The sequence below is a fragment of the Amphiura filiformis genome, chromosome 3 (assembly GCF_039555335.1).
Source record: "Amphiura filiformis chromosome 3, Afil_fr2py, whole genome shotgun sequence".
NCBI lineage: Eukaryota > Metazoa > Echinodermata > Ophiuroidea > Amphilepidida > Amphiuridae > Amphiura > Amphiura filiformis.
Genome location: NC_092630.1, coordinates 40,863,874 through 40,885,304, shown reverse-complemented (window position 1 = coordinate 40,885,304; position 21,431 = coordinate 40,863,874). Strand labels below are relative to the sequence as shown.

Below are 21,431 nucleotides of genomic sequence, written 5' to 3'. Positions count from 1 at the left end.
CCCTGGGTCAACAACGGTAACGTGTACAGCATATGACGCTGCAGGGAACTTCGACAGATGTAGCTTCACTGTTGAAATCATTGGTATACTAGTATTTGAAATATATTTTATATTATGATGATGATGATGATGATGATGATGATGATGATGATGATAACGATGATGGTTATGATAAGGATGGTTCTGTATTGACATATCATAGTTTATATAGGGAGATGAAAGTAAGCTGAAATGCTGAAGAATAGTATCTTACAGATTGTTCAATGAAATAGATTGCGAGAACAACTTATCACAAAGCTACTGATATCTTTATTTTTGTTATGTTCTGCAGATGTAATTCCTCCTGATGTCGAATGCCCGGATACCATTACCGTCTTATCCAACCCAGTTACCTGGCCCAATCCCACAGCTACCGATAACGTTGACCCTTTTCCTATGATAACTTGCATACCATCGCAACCAGCTACTTTTAACTTGTTAACCAACACAGTAACATGTACTGCAGTTGACAACTCAGGAAACTTTGATACCTGCACGATTATGATTATCTTCGGTAATACTCTTTATTTTACCCAAACTTATTATTAGGAAAATGTCGCATGACACACATTGTCGTAACTCATTATTTTTATATACTGTATATCATATTCTTCGCTCTCAAGATAATATACAAACGGACTTGAAATTAATATGCCGTAGTATAGGTTATTCACATGTTGCAGATTTTAAAAACATTTTCTTCCTGAATTCCGTCATCCATAGTAGAATAGTTGTAGTGACATAAAGACGTTTTTCAAACAAATCCAGGTTACCGGGGCGATCATGCATACCACGCTAAAGACGAGGTACAAATGAATGACCGGTAACCTATATTAATTGTTGGAAAACGTCCCACGATGGGTTGAATCTGCTTATAACATTACATTCTTGTTTGTATCGCGATAGATAATGAAACCCCTCAGATATCTTGCCCAGCTGATTTTACCGCCACAAATCCAATTACCTTTTCTGTTGACGTGTCTGACAATGTTGATGATTCTGTCGATGTTGCATGTGATTCATCATCTGGTATGTTCTTTGAGCCTGGAACAACAACTGTAACCTGTACAGCTACTGATGATGCTGGCAACTCAGCTACCTGCACGTTTGACGTAACTCTTGGTAAATACACAGGTTTCTTAGAAATAGAATCACGCAGTTGAATAAAATACTTCCATAATTCTTCTCAGATTCTTCTAGAAAAAAGATGCAAGAATCACACATTCCCCTACGCAAACAATGTCGGCAACCTTATAGAAAAGAATATTTAGTCAAAGAACATTCTGATTTCATCGGAATATGATAATGATAATATGCTGTTAGAATATCACACACACCCATAAGTTGTCTATAAGTGTTTACTATTAACCGTTTACATCAAACGTCTTATGTCAACAGACCAAATGACACCTGCACTCAATTGTCCTGCTGATATATTCGATTCTTCAGCAGTGGTTTCGTGGTCGGATCCGACACCGATTAACTTCCCAACATCACCATTTATTAATTGTTCACCTACATCGGCGTTTACTTTCCCAGCGGGGGAAACAACTGTCACGTGTACTGCCAATGACAACGAAGGCAATTCGGCTACATGTTCCTTCATAGTTACAATAGGTATTTTATAAAACTTGTACTACTTCCATGCAATTAGGGTTAATCTGATAGAATCATTCTACAATTTGTATTGCAGTGTTGTATATTTTGTATTCCAGTGTTGTACATATTTTGTATAGAGGTTATCCGTATTCTATAAGCTGCATATCCTATCAGCGACTGCTATACCTTGTTTAGGATTTCCAAAAGAAGTACCTGCATGTGCAACCATGACTGTTTCAAAATAGCCCGCCAAAGTCATGCAAGTAACTCCGAGGTCGTGCATTGAATTGGTTTGAATGAGGAATACTACGGGAACCAGCGCCTTTTGTTAGAAGTCACACATGAGTAACGTGGATAACCTCTATTCCAGTGTTGTATATTTTTGTATTTTAGTGTTGCATTTCTTGTATTCCATTGTTGTATATTGTGTTTTTCTGTCAATGTAGATGGAGAGGCCCCTACCATAATGTGTCCAGTCAACGTCCTTACCTCGTCGAATCCTGTTGTTTACATGAGTCCGGTCGTTTCAGACAATAGCGATATGTCACCAACAGTAACTTGTATTCCTCCATCGGATTCCATGTTCCAAGGAGGAGAAACTACAGTTATTTGTACAGCTACTGACGCTGCTGACAATACAGCCAACTGTGCCTTTACAGTTACTTTAGGTATAAGCATAATTATCATAATATCAAAATATCATTTTAATATCCTGAAATGGATAACGCGCGGGAGTTAATAATAGGGGTTAATTCATATATTTTCATGACTAAAGGATTTTAATTCCCGAAGGCCGTGCTCGTTCATACTTACCAGAAAATTGTGTAATTCTAATTTCATCAAAATAATAACAGAAAATTAACTAGTAACATGATTTTTTTTTAAATCCTTAACTTTCCCTACACCGCGTTCACACATTCAGGCCATCGGCTCTCGGCCAATCATAAACGTAGAAATCGCGTGTTTAAGTGTGAGCAGTGTGCACCACTGCACCAGATTATTTAATGAATCTTCTTCTTCCTTATATTCCAAGTCGCACGTTTCGCTCTTCTGAAAAACAATTACTTGTTGTTCCACGGACTTCATCTGCATTTGGAGATCGAGCTTTTCAGTTATTGCACCTACGCTTTGGAACTTGTTCAGACCTTTAAAAACGTGTTAAAGACTTATTTATATAACAAAGCGTATACAAAATGTAACTGATTTTTACCTATGTATGTCATTGACCATTACCCATGGTTATACTTATATGTATGTATTTTAATGTTGAATTGTAGGCTACTTATACGTATATGTATTTTAATATTTAATTATTCTTATATGTTTTTCATGTCTGCGCCTCGGAATAGTTATACTAGATTGATGGCGCATTACAAATGATTATTATTATTATTATTATTATTATTATTATTATTATTATTATTATTATTATTATTATTATTATTATTATTATCATTATTATTATTATTATTATTATGCAAATTTTAAATATTTCAAACAAGTAGTTGAGAGAAAACTCGGCTTCGTTTGTAGTTTGAATAATACATGAAAATTGAGGCTTTAATTTAGTAATGAATTAATTTGGACGTTATTAGATCACTTTAACAGAACAATTAAGTAATGGAACAGTGCAAAGAAAAAAGTTAAGCCTTATTCAAGGAAACCTTAAAATTCAAAGCTCTTAATTCTCTTCGACAAAGGTACCTTGTCACGTTACTACTCTACATCATTGTTTTATATATATTCAACACAGACGAAGAACCACCTATCATACCATGCCCAGCTGACATATATGTATCTACGAGACAAGTAACTTGGCCTAATTTGGCTGTAACAGACAATACTGATAACGTCGTTCAAGCAACATGTAACCCACCATCAGGACATATCTTTCCCGTTGGAACAACGGTAGTCACATGTATGGCTACCGATGATGCAGGAAATACAAATGCGTGCACTTTTAGAGTCTGTGTTGGTATGTATAAAATTAGTTAATGTGATTTTTATTTTACCAGTTTCAGCGACATAGGTAGACAGTTAGTACATGCTCGTGACATTCACCTTTATATCGTTTCTTTGCTTCTTTGTGTGTATTTGGTGTCAGTTTATGTTGTATCATTTCTCTTAGACTGTTATTAGCGTAAACTACCTTGTAACCATGGTAACCCCCTTTTAAAACTAAAATTCACTCCCAGCTTCACCCTCCAAAAATAAAACACACCACAGTGACCGCTGTCATTTCCGTGAGCGTCGCGGTTTTCGGATGAGAGTGAAGCTCGTTCTGAATTGATTTCACTATGAGAGAGTTGATATCAGAATACGAAGGAGACTAGTATTAGTTGAACTTTTTGAGTATTCTTGCGGATATAGATGCATTGTATACTAAATTGTTGCTTAAATATGATTTTTCTATTGCAGATATGGAAAATCCTGTGATATCTTGTCCAGGTAATTTGGTGTCGTCGAACCCAGTCGAATGGACGAGCGTAACTGCAACGGACAACAAGGATACTTTAGTAAATATTACGTGCGATCCTTCCACAGGTTCAAATTTCGCGCCTGGTGAAACGACGGTTACATGTACAGCAACAGATAATGCGATGAACACACATTCCTGTACATTTATTGTTACCTTAGGTAAATATACAGAGCGTCAGCTCTAACTTCACCTTATCTTTCGTGCCATTATTAACGCATAAATGGCGCACATACACAAACCTTCCATCCACATCTGTCCTGATCTTTACTCGTATCTTTCTTCATGAATTGATTTGTGTTTTTTACAGTCGTGTTTTGTGTTTTAAACAATATTATGAAATAAATATACCATACAGCAGATTTTTAAATTTATTTTGTAAATGCGAACAAGAGTTAAGAGTTACTGTCTTTCGAATTTTCTGCAGACGAGCAGCCACCTGATATTACGTGTCCTATGAATGTAGTCACTTCTGATAGTCAAGTTTCCATTGCTCTTCCAATGGCATCAGATAATAATAATCCAGCACCTGTTGTGATCTGCGACCCATCTTTGGAAAGTATATTTACTGTTGGCATTACTACGGTTACGTGCACAGCTTACGATGTAGCAGAAAATACAAATTCGTGTTTTTTCACAGTAACACTTGGTAAGTATAGATATTTACAGCATGTGTTTAGAATGGGTGTGAACAAATAACCATACAGCATGTGTTCAGAATGGTTGTGAACGAATAACCACAAATCATTATTTCCTATCCTTCATAAAAAGCGATTGTGGTTGAAACTGTGCAAAATTGATGCTGAAAGGAAGATCCAAGTTGCATCATTACATCTTTTTTAAGCAACGAAAAATGCAAGTCTCATAGACGGGATTCGATCGCTTTTGTCATACCATATTTGGTAAATATGTTTCATGGGAATAAATTTCATCAATCGGAAGGCACACATCGACAGAAAAACTGAAATACTACCGAGTGCAATATCCTTACCGTGCAAATCTTTTTCTACAGATCAAGATGCACCAGAGATAACGAATTGTCCCGCCGACTTCACCGCGTTTACAAGCCCAGTGACATGGAATGATCTGACAGTGAATGACGATTATGATGCCTCACCTCAGATCTCTTGCGATCCGACGTCGGGATCTGTGCTTCCCAATGGGCCAAATACTGTTACCTGTACAGTTACCGACGACGCAGGCAACACAGCTCTGTGCGTATTCGTGGTTACTGTTCGTAAGTATATAACCTCATTTTCGGCATTGAAAAGGAATTTTTTTCACTCACCAAGACTGGCAGAGGAGCTATACTCATCGCTTTGACACACTTTATCTTATTATACGTAGTTACTTTGAGTTTCGTCCATGACCTGTAATTACTTTTATTTGCACATAATTATTTTGTCATACCTTTCTGTGTTTTTTTATTCCAACTTCATACAGAGACGCCACAGCTTGTTTGCCCGATGGATGTCGGCGTTACAGCAAATCCAGTTACTTGGACTACTCCAATAGCACAATTCTTCCATCCATCAGTTCAAGTTTCGTGCAGTCCTAAATCAGGGACCGACTTTCCGATTGGTCAATCAACACTTGTCACGTGTACAGCAACAGACAACTTTGGGAACAGTGATGTTTGCACATTCATGGTTATCGTGGGTATGGAAGAACCAGTTGCTTTTCTTGTTCCTTTATAAGAGTCCGTAGTCGGGATCAATCCGTTTCACAATATGTGACACGAAATGAGCGTAAAGTCGCAAGTTGGTAGTTTTCAGACATCTGGCTGACTGAGTTGACATTCTTTGTTTGCCAGGCACCTGTACAAGCCACTTAAGTCCTTCGAGAATGGCCCACATACAGACATACTACTGGCTTGAACAGGTGAGTACGAAACAAAGAGCACCAACAATAGCCACGGTGTCCCGAAACTACCAACTTGCGACTTCATGTTCATTTAGTGGTAGCATGTCACAATATAACCCAGATATCATGCAATTTATAGATTTAGAGTTCAGTCCTTTTTCTCTTCCGCAGACAACCAAGCACCAATGATAACGTGTCCAATTGACATGACGGTTTCTTCTAGTCCAGTAACTTGGGACAATCTAGTAGTAGCATCCGACGACGTTGATACCGAACTTACAATATCTTGTGATCCTGCGTCAGCTTCAGATATCCCTAATGAGACCCCTACATCGGTAACATGCACAGCTACTGACGATGCTGGCAATTCGGCGTCTTGTACCTTTATGGTCACTGTAGGTATGATATCGTAGACGTATTTCGCATGTAACTGTAAACTTAAACATATCATCTGGGGTGTGGGGTGTGCGTGAGGGGGTGTATGTGTGTTGGATTGTATTGGTGTTTTTTGGAGTTCGCGCATGGGGATGGAGTATGGTGTACTCATGCGGCTATGTATACTCTTGGTATGGTATCCCTATTTGTTTAAAGATGATGAACCTACGTGACTTGTAGATTTTGACGTGTCTTTGTTGAAGAAAATGAATATTTCCTCTCGTCAACATATCATCGTATTGTATTATCAACAGATCCGGAGAACCCAACCATCATGTGTCCAGATGATATATCCGCTTCAATGAACCCCATCTCTTGGCCCGTTCTGACTGTTTCTGACAATCTCGATAATTCCGTGTTTTATGAGTGTGATATCGAATCGGGATCCAACTTTCCGGATGGACAAACGACGGTGACGTGTACAGCTACTGATGACGCAGAAAATACAGCCATGTGCTCTTTCGTGGTTATTCTTAGTATGTAAAGTGATACTTTCGTATGAGGAATGCAATAGTTATATAGTAAATCGGAATATGAAATCAAATGTTAGAGGTTCAATAGAACCTGCAACCTTGTTTTGCAAAGATTGGGTGTTTCTGGTGTTGGATTTCCCCTTGGGTGCTCCTTGTTACACCAAACTGTTATCTAGGCGCTTACTTGTCACGGGACTTGTCAGCAGTTCTAGTTTCTAGTTTCATGCTGTTATTCTCTAGATATATCTTGACTCACACAGAAAAAACAAGAGATTTACATTTCTATCACAGACAACCATAGGGTCAGATTAATAACAATGTAAATTGCATTATACTCTGTAACCATGTGGTGACGATTGCAGATGACATCACATAAGTCTTCACATGTTCCTATAACGTTACTTCTAATGTATGTACTTAAAATACACATTTTTCATTTTGCTTTACAGATACGGATCTAGAACAGCCCACAATTTCGTGTCCAACAAATATCACCACATCTATGAATATAATCAGCTGGCTGAAGCCTGCTGTATCAGACAATCGTGACACACAACTTGATGTTGTATGTACCCCTGTATCGGGTTCGACATTTGGGATAGGGGCGACATATGTCACTTGTACTGTAACAGACGACGCCGGTCTTTCAGATTCTTGCACATTCTTGGTGTTCGTAGGTACGAAGAAGAAAAGGTTTGAATATTAGTTTCATAAATCATCAACAAAGAAGTAATCGATAACTGATCGTTGTCGTAAGTATAAAAGAAAAAAGAGTGAAAACACGTCTGATCTAGGGAATTGATGCGTTGGTCGAGGTAGAGATAATGGATTTCCAAACGCAGCACGTGGAACGTACGATTTTACGTACGTTAATACGGTGTTAAATATTGCTAGTCTCGGTTCCAAAATGGATTGTGCTCATTCGTCACGAAGGAGAACGAGTTAGCTAGAAAAGTCAAACGAGTCAAACAAAAAGAATCATAATAATAATTAGACTTTCCTTCGTATGTTCATTATCTTTGACTGCCTTTAACATATTGTGAAATGGACAAATTTTGTGCATTTTCAACGATGTATCTATGAGCGCAAGAAGACCGTAAGTCCACTTGGCCCCTCAACATGTATACACTAAAGTTGTGTTTCGTATAGTTTGGTTATGGTTTATGTTCAGGGGCCAAAACAAATCGTTCACAACCTTTCATGATGTTTTCACCCTAGAACATGTATTAAACATTATAAAACCCTAAGAAACTATACGTAACTTTAGTGTATACATGTTGAGGGGCCAAGTGGACTTACGGTCTTCTTGCGCTCAAGTCGTCACTTGTAGATAGCATGCGCCTAAATTATTCTTGAAAGTGAACGAAAGGCAAAGGATGTCCTGGGATAAGGCATAGGTAATAATTGTCCCTTAATCATCTTTTTACCTTCCTCTGCAGATCAGCAAGCACCTACAATAACATGCCCAAGCGAGATTAGTACTACTTCTGTCCAAGTATCTTTTGATACTCCATCTGCATCTGATAATGCGATGATCATGCCAACGGTATCTTGTACGCCATCGTCAACCGCATCTTCAGGAATAAATTTCCCAGTTGGTGTTACTACAGTCACGTGTACTGCAAGGGATTTAGCAGGCAATGTTGCGACATGCATGTTTGACGTAATTGTGGGTGGGTAAAATTGTCATGATTTTTTGTTTGTCTTTTTATTATATTAGATATCTCTCCTTTATTTACAATTTGTATGACGCGAATAAATTTGAATTATGTAGACGTTTTCGAACGTGGGCAAATTGAAGTGACGACTCTTAACGCCTTTGATAAAATTGTCTCGAAACCAGTTTAACCGGTTAACTAAGCCCATCATATTGATACATGTGCACGGTGGTAGAAGTTATTAAACAATGTGAAAATATGTAAGCTGCAATTTACATAGATCAGTAGACATAGTCGATAGTTGATTCCTCTTAACTTTATTTTTATTGCCATTGATGACTTGTAGAACAAACCCCCAAACTGGGTTATTAACGTCAACACAATATGATTAATTTTGATTGCAGATCAAACCAATCCTTCTATAACTTGTCCAGATAATGTATTCACTAATACTGGCCAGGCCTTCTGGTCTATTGCAACTGCTGAAGACAATTTAGACGACCAACCAGATGTTTCATGCGACTCTATTTCTGGTGCAATTTTCCCTCTTGGAGAAACGCCAGTAGAGTGCATTGCCACAGATAATGCGGGCAATTCGGCTACGTGTACCTTTGTAGTTATTGGAGGTATGTAGACCAAGTAGACGGGCTTGATGAATACGTGCACTTATTTTAATCTTAAAATGCAACTGTAGTAAAATAAATAAAATAAATGTTGGTATTTATACAGCGCCTTTCACATGTGAACATGAACCAAAGCGCTTTACATTTATTCCGCCGTCATTAGAATATGTCAGCTGCCATACAATGCCCAAGGCATGCTCATACCTTTGGGCGGCGCTCAATGGACAGTATTCATAACAGCTCCCCATTTCACACCTGGGTGGAGAGGAGTAATCGAGATAAAGTGCCGTACTCAAGGGCACAACACGATGGCGTCGCCGGGGCTCGAACCCGCAACCTTCCGATTATGAGTCCTAGCCCGTTCCGCTCGGCCACCGTGCTCCCTAACTTAAGTCTTTGTCGTATTTGCTTTCTCAACACATCACCAAAGCATGGGTAATGCACGCAAAATGTATGCCATATTGTTCTTATTATGTGTCAAAATATCATCCATTTGATTTTGCGTGCAATATATGAAATACTCAATATCGATGTCAAAGGTAATTCATGAGTAAATACACTTTGTAAAATGTATTTTGATATTCTGCTTACCATTTCAGATCAAGAAATCCCAACGATAACATGTCCGTCTGATCTGCTAGCCTCTACAAACCCAGTTTCATGGTCCAGTCTCATAGCGTCTGACAACTACAATGATCCGCCACCAGCAGTGACATGTTCTCCTCCCTCTGAAAGTGATTTTAATGAAGGTGAAACAACTGTTACGTGTACAGCGGCTGACAACGCGGGCAATACAAGGACATGCACCTTCGTAGTTACTATGGGTAGGGCTTACTCTATACTTCATAGGTAGTTCAGTAAATAGCTATACAACATCCAAATTATCTCTGCCTACAGTTTTGCAATGAATTGACTCCGTTTTTGTCATTTAATTCGCAAGCGGATAATAAATATTTATATTTTTCACAGATTTCGAAGGTCCGACGTTCACGTGTCCAGGTGCTATCGACAGTACCGTCGGCCAAGTTTCCTATGCAACACCAAACGCTGTGGACAACGTTGATCAAATGGTACAGGTTACTTGTGTGCCTGCATCAGACACAACCTTTCCGAACGGTGTTTCTACGGTAACGTGCTCCTCAACTGATGACGCCGGCAACACAAATATGTGTTCTTTTACAGTAACTGTTGGTAAGAAACACATTTATAAAATGTGTACATTATCTGATATATGATTTGACGATTTGAAACTTCCGACTTCGGTGACGTCATCAAGTGTGATGTCACCTGATCAGGTTGGTCTCTAGCCGTTTCCAAGAAAACATCAGCGTTAACAATATTGGCTCCCGGTAAGCGAAATAAACAAGTAGTGTTGAAGTTTAAATTAATAACTTTCATGGTTATTATCACTACGTATGAATCTGCAAATCTATGTCATTCTTTATGCTTTTTACTTTTGTTAGACGCAATCCCGCCTACCATAATGTGTCCAGCAGCAATTACCACCACTTCGACAACAGTTCAATATATGATCCCGATGGGATCCGACAATCTTGATGCAACTCCTACTGTAACATGTAACCCTTCACCAGGATCCGTATTTACAATTGGAACCTCAACATTAGTGACGTGTACTGTCACTGACTTCGTGGGTCTTTCCAGCAGTTGCACATTTACGGTCACTGTAGGTAGGTCAACATTTCACTTTTATTGATATAGTTACCTTGTCGTCATGATTATTGAGAGCGTAGTCTGTGTTGGTGAGCATATTTGAGGCAGCACCTTCTGCTTCTCCTTCTCAGCCTTTAATCTTTACCGCTCTCCTTGAGTGTTACAGGAGAGCACCAGGAGAGCATTTTTACTGTACTGTATATATGTGGTTATTATTATTCCACCGAAGGTAGGCGAGCAATAAAAAGCTCTCCTCAGCTTTATTTGAGGGGAGTGATGGGATCAATCGCTCTAGCTCTCCTCAAACGGCAAAGCCTGTCTCAGTGTATTGTATTTAACATCTAAGTCCTGCGAATGATGTTGTACTTACAACTAGAACAGATTATTAAAATGATCGTTGAAACGTTTTGGTTTAACTAGGGTTGGGCGAATCTGAACTTTTTTTACAAAAGTGATTTAAAACGAGTTGTTTGTATGGCTAAATTTAGCGTAGAACACAAATCCGTCAAAATTTTTGACCTCCGATGACGTTTGACCCCCCTACTATTCAAAAATTCAAAATGGCTGCAAAAATAACATATTTTTGCTTGTTTGTAGCATATTTTAGTAGATACATAGCTTCAATGTATCTTTTTATATGTCTTGGGGGTTAAGAAACACAAATTTGACACTTCTGAGATGATTATCTGTATCCTGTACAAGTTTAGTCGCCAAAAATTCAAAATGGCTGCCAAAATGACGTCATTTTGCTTGTAATAGCATATTTTAGTACATACATGACTTCAAATAAGTCTTTTTTATATGTTTTTGGATCTGGGAGCACACCTTTGACACTTATAAGAAGAACTAGAGTACCCTTTATGAGTTATCATTTGCCAGATATTCAAAATGGCCGCCAAAATGATGTCATTTTGCTTGCAATAGCACATTTTGACAGATACATGGCTACAAATATATATTTATCTATGTTTTGATGTAGGGGTACACAAATTAGACACTTTTAACATCTTTGGCAGTAACATACACGAATTATGAGTTGCCAGAATAAAAATACCATCCAATTTTGTTGAAGAAAACTGCTGAAATCTACTTCTCTAAGGAGTAGGAATATAAACAGGGTTAGTTCACATGTGCTTAATATGGTATGTCATTGCATTTGTAATTTCTACTGTGACAACCTGCATTTTGTATTTTACAATAGGATATTTTTCAACAAAGTATCAATATATGCTGACAAGTTTGGTTCTGGATACACACCATTTTGAATGGATTGTCTCAGTTCATCACCACTTTCTACAATGCGAACATCAAATTTAGCCAATTCTGCTTCATATTCTAGATTTAACACTTTTGTCGACATAGCTGTCTCTGTCATCTATTCCCAGGAGATCCATCAATGGGAAAATGAAAGCACCAGTTAGCTGAGAATAGTTTTCAATGCAGGAACCAATTTCTGTACGTGGACACCATCTGCCAAGTCTATGATGATGGACACTGCCGGTGACACTAGAATTCCTTCGCAATCTCAGCAATCCTACCAAATCTATTTGATATGAAACCTTTGAAGCGATGCCTTGTGTCTCCACCCATGAAGTTTATTCATTATAGAGGGATATGGAGTGAGCTGCATGACTTTGAGATAGTAGCTTCGAATAAGGGCCAATGTTATGGACACTAGATCCACGTGAGGTGAACACTTTCTCTACGGCAGTCATGTTTAGCAGCTTCTGAACACCAATTTTCTGTTCAATGTTTCTGAGACTTTATCAGCTGCATGATCTGCGCATTGTGGTGGGTCCACGTCGATCAGTTCAAACCCGTCAGACATTCACACCACTTATTAGCAATGCTGATAAACGCCAAAAATGGAAATGGGCAAGAAGAAGTTCTGACAGTGTTTCAGATGCAATTACTCGCAGACGGTTAAATATCAAAGCCACTAACACTCGTGAAGAAAACAGAATTGAAAATAAGGAAACTTGCTAGAACCATGAACATGGAAACTTCTAGATGCATGTACTGTGATACATGATTCTATCAATATCCTTGCACACTTAACTGAAAAACAACAACTTAGCAAAATCAGGGTTAAAGTAGCCCCAGATATTCATCAAATGCGACCAATGAAAGTCGACAGTAGATTCAAATGATGAAATTTTCGTGTGAAGAACTGTGACAATCCATTCAAAATGCAAAGAAACCAGAATCAAACTTGTCAGTAGATATTGGTGCTTTAGAGAAAATATCCTAGTGTAATACAAAATGTAGGTTACTCTCAGTTACTAGAAATTACAAATGCAATGAAATGCCATGTAAACACATGTAATATCCTGCTTATATTTCTCTTCAACAAAATTGGGATGATATTCAGTGCTGGCAAGTTATTATTCGTATTACTGCTAATTACCTTAAAAGTGTCTAATTTGTGTTCCCCTACATCAAAACATAGATAAAGACATATTTGTACCCATGTATCTGTCAATATATGCTATTACATGCATAATGATGTCATTTTGGCGGCCATTTTGAATATCTGGCAACTGATAACTCGTACAGGGTACTCCAAATCTTCTTATAAGTGTAAAAGTTGTGCTCCCAAATCCAAAAACATATAAAAAAGACTTATTTGAAGCCATGTATCTATTAAAATATGCTATTACAAGCAAAATTACGTCATTTTGGCGGCCATTCTAATTTTTTGGCAACTAAACTTGTACAGGGTACAGATAATCATCTCAGAAGAGTTCAATTTGTGTTCCTCAACCCCCAAAACATATAAAAAGACACATTGAAGCTATGTATCTACTAAAATATGCTATTACAAGCAAAATGACGTCATTTTGGCGGCCATTTTGATTTTTTGGCGACTTAACTTATACAGGGTACAGACAATCATCTCACAAGAGTCAAATTTGTGTTCCTCAACCCCCAAAACATATAAAAAGACACATTGAAGCTATGTATCTACTAAAATATGCAACAAACAAGCAAAAATATGCTATTTTGGCAGCCATTTTGAATTTTTGAATAGTAGGGGGGTCAAACGTCATTGGAGGTCAAAAATTTTGGCGGATATGTGTTCTACGGCAAATTTGGCCATAGAAACAACTCGTTTAAAAAAAAATATGGTGATTCGCCCAACCCTAGTTTAACGATGAAATGTGGTTCAAACAAGCAACATTTGTTGATCAGATATAGTGCTGGGTCAGCATGAAAGTATATAGCCTATATGTATTTCTTGATGACATATCCCAAATACATCGGTTAATATTTCAGTTATTGACTGCTGATTCGTGTGTAGTTTTATGTGATGTATAAAATATCGTGCTCCATTTCGTTCGGTTTTGACAGATCAGAGCAATCCTACAATAACGTCTTGTCCTGGTGATATGACTGTGTCTACTAGCCAACCATCGTGGCCCGATCCTACAGCAACTGATGACACCCAAATTGAGATATCTTGCACACCATCGTCGGGAACCGTTTTCCAGGACGGAGATACCACTGTAATATGTACAGCTACTGATGCTGCTGGTAACACGGACACGTGTTCCTTCACAGTTACTCTTGGTAAGTGGAATTGGTATGCATTTCACGAATTCCTAACTTCCAGGCGGAACATCCATGTTGAAAAACTAGAATGTCCAATGTACTAATCTGTTCTGTTAATGTACGTGCAGGTGATAAAAAGAATATATCATATCTGGATTTCGCAAATCCCAAGTTTCTGAAAAAAAACCCGAGGAAAAACAATTATGGTGAAATAAGTTAGTCAGTATTCAAGAAGCAGTTCAACATTTTGTTTCGTGATCCAGCCACTATTCAATAGTGAAGGTAGGAATAGTTACGATAAAAACATGGGTGAAATACAATGTGGTCAATGTAAAAATATATTCATTTATTTTTTGGCGGGAGAGGGGGGTTCCAAGTATTTTACATGTGTAATAACGTATCGGCGAGTTGTTTGAACGTGCAAAGATATATAAAAATCCTGTGGGCATCATTTTTTTCCTGTGTTATAGTGATGATTGTTTACCAGGCCATTTTTCAATTTTACACTAGTTTGCCCAAAATAATGGTACCGTGCCATTTGACTTAGCTCAAATGATATGATAATCCACACAAAATCTGTTAAAAGTATAATAATCTAGGACTTAAACAAATTCACTCCTTGTCTCAGATTCTGAAGCACCAACGATATCATGCCCGGCTGATCTATTTGAGCCAGCAAATCCGGTTTCCTTTTCTTCACCGACGGCGAGTGATAACACAGATCCTACACCTGAGGTAACTTGCGATCACACCGAGGGAACTTTCCCAGAGGGAAAAACTATAGTTTTATGCAGAGCTACAGATAATGCAGGCAACGTCAAAACATGCACCTTTTCAGTTACTGTTGGTATGTATGTTGTTATATTTCCATAGAAAAGTTCTCACTTCGTGATACGGCTCAGTAACTATTGGATATTTAGAATAGCTTCCTAAATTATTAAACATGTTACAACATAAACAAATCGTTACGTATCTCTCCAACAACAATCTGTTAGCCCCTACCTCAGTCCGCGTACAGACAATGCTGTAGTATAGAAACTGCTCTGACGCTTGTAAATAATGACGTCCTCATGAATCTGGACCAGCATGGCGGTAAAGGCATTTAATTGTTATTAGGTCTCACTGCAGCTTTTGACACCATATACCATATAAGGTGTTCATAAATCGTCTTAAGGTGCCATATGGTGTCCAAGGCTCACCACTTAATTGTCCTTTTTCAAAAATACCAAAACATTTTTTTTTGTTTTAGTATACCTTGAAAGAGGCAACAGACATTACAGAGAATACATTGGAGACTATACATAAGATCCAATGTATGCTTCAGGGGTCTGTTTGTGGACCAAATCGGTTTCCGTCTTTATGCTGCAACAATTGAGGATATCATTAAAGCTTATTAGCCCTGAAGCTAGCACGAATCACGATCACCTTTGCACCCTTCCAAACTTACCCAAAACTACTTTTTAGGCTCCTTAGATGGTCCTCAAACGCTTTCAAGATATTCCCCAGATCAAATGGTGGACCTATATTTTATATTCTCTGTGTTATAGCGCATTGTTGTGATGTTGTTGTTTATGTTAAAATGCTCTTTATAACTTTAAAAATTTAATAATGATAATAAACATATTAACTGTTGCCGACTTCAGCTGAAATATTCTGACTTTGTCCTACGATTTCTTTTATGAAGAATGAATCTGATGGGTCTTTATTTATAGATACTGGAAATCCAAGTATAACTTGTCCAGCAAACCTGGTCTCTAACAATCCGGTGTCGTGGCCACCTCTTGACGTCGTTGATACCATTGATACAATGCTAACTGTAGTATGTAGTCCATCTTCGGATTCAAATTTTGGAGGCGGTCAGACTTCAGTTACTTGTACAGTTACTGACGATGCAGGCAACTCCGCTAGCTGTACATTCACCGTCACTTTAGGTAAGCATATAATCTAATCCTGATTCCAAATAAAGCAATTGCAAATTATGTTCGTGTCTCAAGAATACCTGTAAGAGCAGTTATATCAGAATTTGCACCTTACCCGGTGTGGTAAACGGGAAAGGGGAAATATCCACAACTTGGCTTTCTGGGATATATTTTAACGAGTATAAGCATAATGAATGACCGAGCAGGTATCAACAACCATTGTACATGTTTTTTATTCTCTTCCAGACGAAACTAGCCCAACTATCATGTGTCCGGCTACAGTCACTGTACAAACTAACCAGGTCACTTATTCGAATCCTACGGTTTCTGACAATGCGGACAACGCTCCAGTTGTTACATGCGACATGCCGTCGGAATCGACGTTCGAACTTGGAGAAACATCAGTGACATGCACAGCAACTGATGAAGCTGGCAACTCGGCAACTTGTTCATTTCTGGTTACTGTTGGTGCGTTGACTTTTACAGTATAAAAATCATATAGAATTTGGGCAATAGCTTAGTGTTAGAGAGTAGACCAAAATATCAGTTAATCGTTCTTGTGTAAGATATAAAGTTGAAAAAGCATGTCTTCATTATAATACCTTCAAATAAACCGGAGTATCGCCTCTGAACCCTAAGGCTTTTTATAATAAATCGAAAAGGTTTTTACAATTCAAATATTGTAAAATGTATTCGTAGCTCATACATACCTCGTCATACAATGTCACACATGGTTGCGTGTGGTCACAATGGCTCATTATGTAAGAATCCAGAAAAGTTGCTGGTTTGAAAGTTGCACTTTGGTTCATTCAACTCTCACAAAGCATGCAGAATGTATTCAACAGTAAGTAGGTCAGCTCTACTGCATTGTTTCAAATTTGTATGCACCAAAGTGCAACTTTCAAAACTGGATCGTTTTTGTTTTTTACATATTGAGCCATTGTGACCGACGCATTGATGTGTAAAATTGTAAATTGGACCAGTTGAGTCAAACAAAATGTTCTACCTGAGACGAAATTCTTGAGGAGGAACTTAAAACTTTTGGACGACGATATAACTATAACATCGTACAATACCACAGCTTCCATTTGAACAACGCCTTTTTGTCATTATTGTTTCCACAGATCAAGAGGCTCCTTCAATAACATGTCCACTTGACATAACCACATCTATGACTACCGTTACTTGGGACAATCCTACCGTGAGTGACAATCGTGATACAGATGTGCAATTTACTTGCACTCACACATCAGGGGCGTCTTACCCAGTAGAGCAAACAACTGTTTCTTGTACCGCTACCGATGATGCTGGAAACACAAATACGTGTTCATTTTTTATTTTAGTCGGTAAGTTAACAGTGCGCAGAACTGTGTAATTTTTAACACAGGCTGTTATATCGAAGCAAGATTTAATGTGACTCATGTTTGTTATAGTCTTCTATTGTCGAGAGTTTTTGAAAGCTTCTGTTTTAATTGTTTTGTTTCACGTAGTTGGTAATTGCACAATGTTGTGGCTATAATTCTGAATTTAGTTCAAAATGCAAATTAGATCATATTTAGCTTACTACAATAAAAGCATTTTTGCATTTTTGTTTCAAAATCTTCTATGATTGTTATTATCCCAATACAATAATATCATTTGCAACTGTTAACAGAGTATAGTAGTCCAATAAAGAACTTTTTATACATCTCTTTTATTTTCAACTATTTTACAGACCAGTCCATCCCAGTTCTGTCGTGTCCAACTCATTTATATGATTCAAATGCTCAAATCTCGTGGACACATCTCGTTACGTCGAGTGATGTGGATTCAATAATTACGTGTAATCCACAATCGGGATCTACGTTGGACGTGGACCAAACAACAAGTGTAACGTGTACAGCAACTGATGATGCCAGCAATTCAGATACATGCACATTCCTTGTTACCATAGGTAGGTTTTATTCATAAAGTAGCAATACATCATCGATTTTCTTGTCGATATTTCATAAATTGTAAGGATCACGCATCGACAGTCGATCGAAAGATCGAACGAATTTGGCTTCATTACCTAATTAGGAATTAAACTATCCTTTTTGCAAGATCTGTTAAATCTTTTAACAGACAATTGAATGAAATTATTCTTATATCATTTCACATATGATGTGATCAAGCAAAATCAGTTGGAAGTCGGAAATATTGATCTTTTAAGAATATTGTAAGAAAAGAAATATTTTATTTGTTTGACTATATCTTAAAAGATATAGTCAAACAAATAAAATATTTCCTTTTGTTTCCTATTGTTATGGAAACTCTTTATCTGTTTATATCTTTTGAACTAGTGGTCTCAGTGGAGTTTGTTGCAAAATGTAGCTCTGCATATGCTTGCTACAATTCAATAAGAAACTGAAAATTGAATATGACTGACCTCAGACTTATTTTGCTTGATCACACCACATATACTAAGTCTTGGGGCACGTTTCATGATTGGCGATACTATACATTCATATCCTGCCTATTCTTTCCTATATTTCTCTACTTTCCACCTTTTCCACTACATAATTATCGTCACCAAGTTTTATCTTTTAAACTTAAATTTCACTTAAATTCCAGATCAAGAGAATCCGACAATAACTTGTTCACCCGATCTGACCGTATCTACGAATGTTGTTTCGTGGCCGAATTTTCCCACCGTTTTCGACAACATTGATATGTTAGTTACGGTTTCCTGTGCGCCTTCATCGGGATCAACGTTTACAGTAGGACAAACGCAAGTCACTTGTACAGGGACTGACGATGCTGGAAACTCAGCTACTTGTACATTTGATGTTACTGTCGGTATGCAATAAATATGCTATTAAAACAACTACCATTTGAATACTATTATTTGAATATATACCAGTGAATATTCGTGTTGAAGTGGAAATTCAATTATTAGTATTTTATAAACTGTTTATCTTTTAAAATTCTCTATCGACAGATCAAACTAATCCTGTGATAGGAATGTGCCCGGCTAACATCGTCGTGTCCACCAACCAGGTATCTTATACAGTCCCATCAGCTACAGATGATGTAGATCAAGCTACGTCAGTATCGTGTAGTCCTTCATCAGATTCTATATTTCCGACTGATCAATCAACACCTGTCACATGCACTGCCACTGATGATGCAGGCAACTCGGCAACTTGCATGTTTTCGGTAACTGTAGGTAAGAAGAGGGCGATATTCAAAAATAGAAATTAAAATAGAAATAAAGAAATTATTGACAACACATTGTAAAATTGACAATGGAGATATCAACCTAGATAATTATAAACGAATTAAGAAATGTCTGCGCATGTTTGGTAGACCATCTGGATGTTTTTCGAATTGTGTTACCAAGTAGTGTGTGTTTGAAAACAAATGCTGATAAACTACTAAAGTTTGTTCGGCTTATATAAGGCGGGAATTATTCGGCTTTTAATACAACGCGCGTCAATAAAGTCCCAACTCACGCTCGCGTAAATTCACATAAGCGTGCGCCAGTCACTCATTACGCAACGCACAACTAGCGTAAGCATTGCGCCCAACTGCGTGCATGCCATTCTACGGTATATCAATACATGGAGTTATGAGTCTTATTTTTCCCGCCTTATATAAACCGAACAAACTTTAGACGTTTTATGTAAATTATTACCCCCATGTATTGATGAAATGGCTTAAATGTGTATAGTAATTTAATAATCATAGAAGCTTATGATTGGCCAAACAAGTAACAAGGCAATGTAACAACCTATATTTTGATCTACATTCAACAGATAAAACGGCACCAATGATAAGCTGCCCAAACAACATAATAACGTCAACAAGCGTAGACACTTACACTAACCCGACAGCCACCGACAACAATGATCAGCCACCTACTGTAACATGCAATCCTGCATCGGATTCAACTTTTCAAAGTGGACAAACTACAGTTACATGTACAGCTACTGATGATGCAAACAATATGGCATCTTGCAGTTTTTCAGTTACCGTTGGTATGAGTATGTTTTTGCTTTACTTAAACCTCGTCCTCCAATGAGGTGTGTTGATACCCTTCATAGGATTTCCATTTCAAATAATTTTGGTTAAGATATATTTTTGCTTATTGTTTGACATTTGTATTTAAAATCCATGGTAACGTTTATAATCTGTCTTCTGCAGATCAAGTCAATCCTACCATAACATGTCCTGCCAGTTTCATAGTGGCTACAAACCCAGTTTCCTGGGCGGATCTTGATGTATCAGACAATACTGTTGACCCAGCACCACAAGTCTCTTGTACTCCGCTATCTTCAGGAATGGATTTTAATACAGGGGTAACAACGGTAACATGCACGGCAACAGACGGCGCAGGTAATACTGCTAGTTGCATGTTCATGGTCACGCTGGGTAAGATACATTTTTCATAATACCGTACTTTGCTTTAAACTAGTAGTTTGATGTCAATGAAGGCTGAAGTAAATTTTGACTAATGTGAGAAGGGTTTTTTTTAACACAAGTCTCCACATACATATATGACAGCCAGCGAAAAAATTCCACTGACCATCCAGGATTTGAACCTGGAACCTTCGGATCACCGGACCGATGCTCTGCCAACTGAGCTAATGAGTCAGCTGACTAATGTTGTACTTTCTCAACTGCATGATTATACTTTAGCCCACTGTACTTTACTTATCTTGCACATTGGCTTTGTAGCTCTTGCTTATTCCTTTAGATCTGTAGCAAAAGTGAACTTGTCTTGTCAGATGTCTTGTATTGGCCGTCAAGCCAATGCTTCCTATTTTCAAAATTGATATAAGTAAACTGTATCGAATTGATGTTTTGCATTTCAACAGATGACGAGGCGCCATCGATTACTTGCCCAGAAGACATAATCACTGACGTCAACGTGGTGACGTGGTCCGGTCCTAGCGCATCAGACAACATGGATAGTGCAGTAGATATTTCGTGTACTCATACTTCTGGAAGTACATTTGCAACTGGTCAGACGACTGTCATGTGCACAGCTACTGATGATGCCGGCAATTCAAACACCTGCAGTTTCGCAGTTGTTGTTGGTTTGTGTATTTTCGTGTACTAAATATTTGATTGCTCGTTTTAAACTGGAAGCGCTTGTTTTA

The 21,431-nt window shown here is 37.9% G+C and overlaps 3 protein-coding genes across 3 annotated transcripts in view; all 3 read left to right on the top strand.

Annotated features, from left to right (window-relative positions):
• Window positions 1–592: 592 nt before the first annotated feature.
• Window positions 593–6,896, top strand: LOC140147261 (hyalin-like). The gene is made up of 11 exons (XM_072169041.1): window positions 593–614; window positions 946–1,161; window positions 1,438–1,656; window positions 2,085–2,306; window positions 3,392–3,613; window positions 4,057–4,275; window positions 4,542–4,763; window positions 5,127–5,351; window positions 5,558–5,773; window positions 6,149–6,376; window positions 6,667–6,896. Exons 1-11 carry the CDS (start codon window positions 593–595, stop codon window positions 6,894–6,896), a joined length of 2,241 nt encoding a protein of 746 aa, XP_072025142.1.
• Window positions 6,897–8,762: 1,866 nt separating this feature from the next.
• On the top strand, window positions 8,763–21,033 carry LOC140147260 (hyalin-like). Its single transcript, XM_072169039.1, has 16 exons — window positions 8,763–8,793; window positions 8,948–9,169; window positions 9,766–9,990; window positions 10,136–10,357; window positions 10,630–10,854; window positions 14,189–14,407; window positions 15,018–15,236; window positions 16,102–16,320; window positions 16,555–16,776; window positions 17,433–17,654; window positions 18,023–18,241; window positions 18,901–19,125; window positions 19,268–19,495; window positions 20,085–20,306; window positions 20,473–20,700; window positions 21,026–21,033. Exons 1-16 carry the CDS (start codon window positions 8,763–8,765, stop codon window positions 21,031–21,033), a joined length of 3,156 nt encoding a protein of 1,051 aa, XP_072025140.1.
• Window positions 21,034–21,240: 207 nt separating this feature from the next.
• Window positions 21,241–21,431, top strand: part of LOC140147259 (uncharacterized) — a 59,353-nt gene continuing 59,162 nt past the window's right edge. Inside the window, exon 1 of the mRNA XM_072169038.1 lies at window positions 21,241–21,368. Coding sequence (XP_072025139.1) covers window positions 21,308–21,368 — 61 coding nt within the window. The 5' untranslated portion in view covers window positions 21,241–21,307. The remainder of the gene's footprint in view (window positions 21,369–21,431) is intronic.

Bases quoted from the DNA above. Each gene is read 5' to 3' on its own strand.
- LOC140147261 (XM_072169041.1), top strand. From the start codon at position 593: ATGTCGCATGACACACATTGTC. The intron at 1,162-1,437 runs GTAAATACACAG...TTATGTCAACAG, and splicing joins CACGTTTGACGTAACTCTTG to ACCAAATGACACCTGCACTC. The intron at 6,377-6,666 runs GTATGATATCGT...TATTATCAACAG, and splicing joins TACCTTTATGGTCACTGTAG to ATCCGGAGAACCCAACCATC.
- LOC140147260 (XM_072169039.1), top strand. From the start codon at position 8,763: ATGTGCACGGTGGTAGAAGTTATTAAACAAT. The intron at 14,408-15,017 runs GTAAGTGGAATT...TCCTTGTCTCAG, and splicing joins TTCCTTCACAGTTACTCTTG to ATTCTGAAGCACCAACGATA. The intron at 19,126-19,267 runs GTATGCAATAAA...CTCTATCGACAG, and splicing joins TACATTTGATGTTACTGTCG to ATCAAACTAATCCTGTGATA.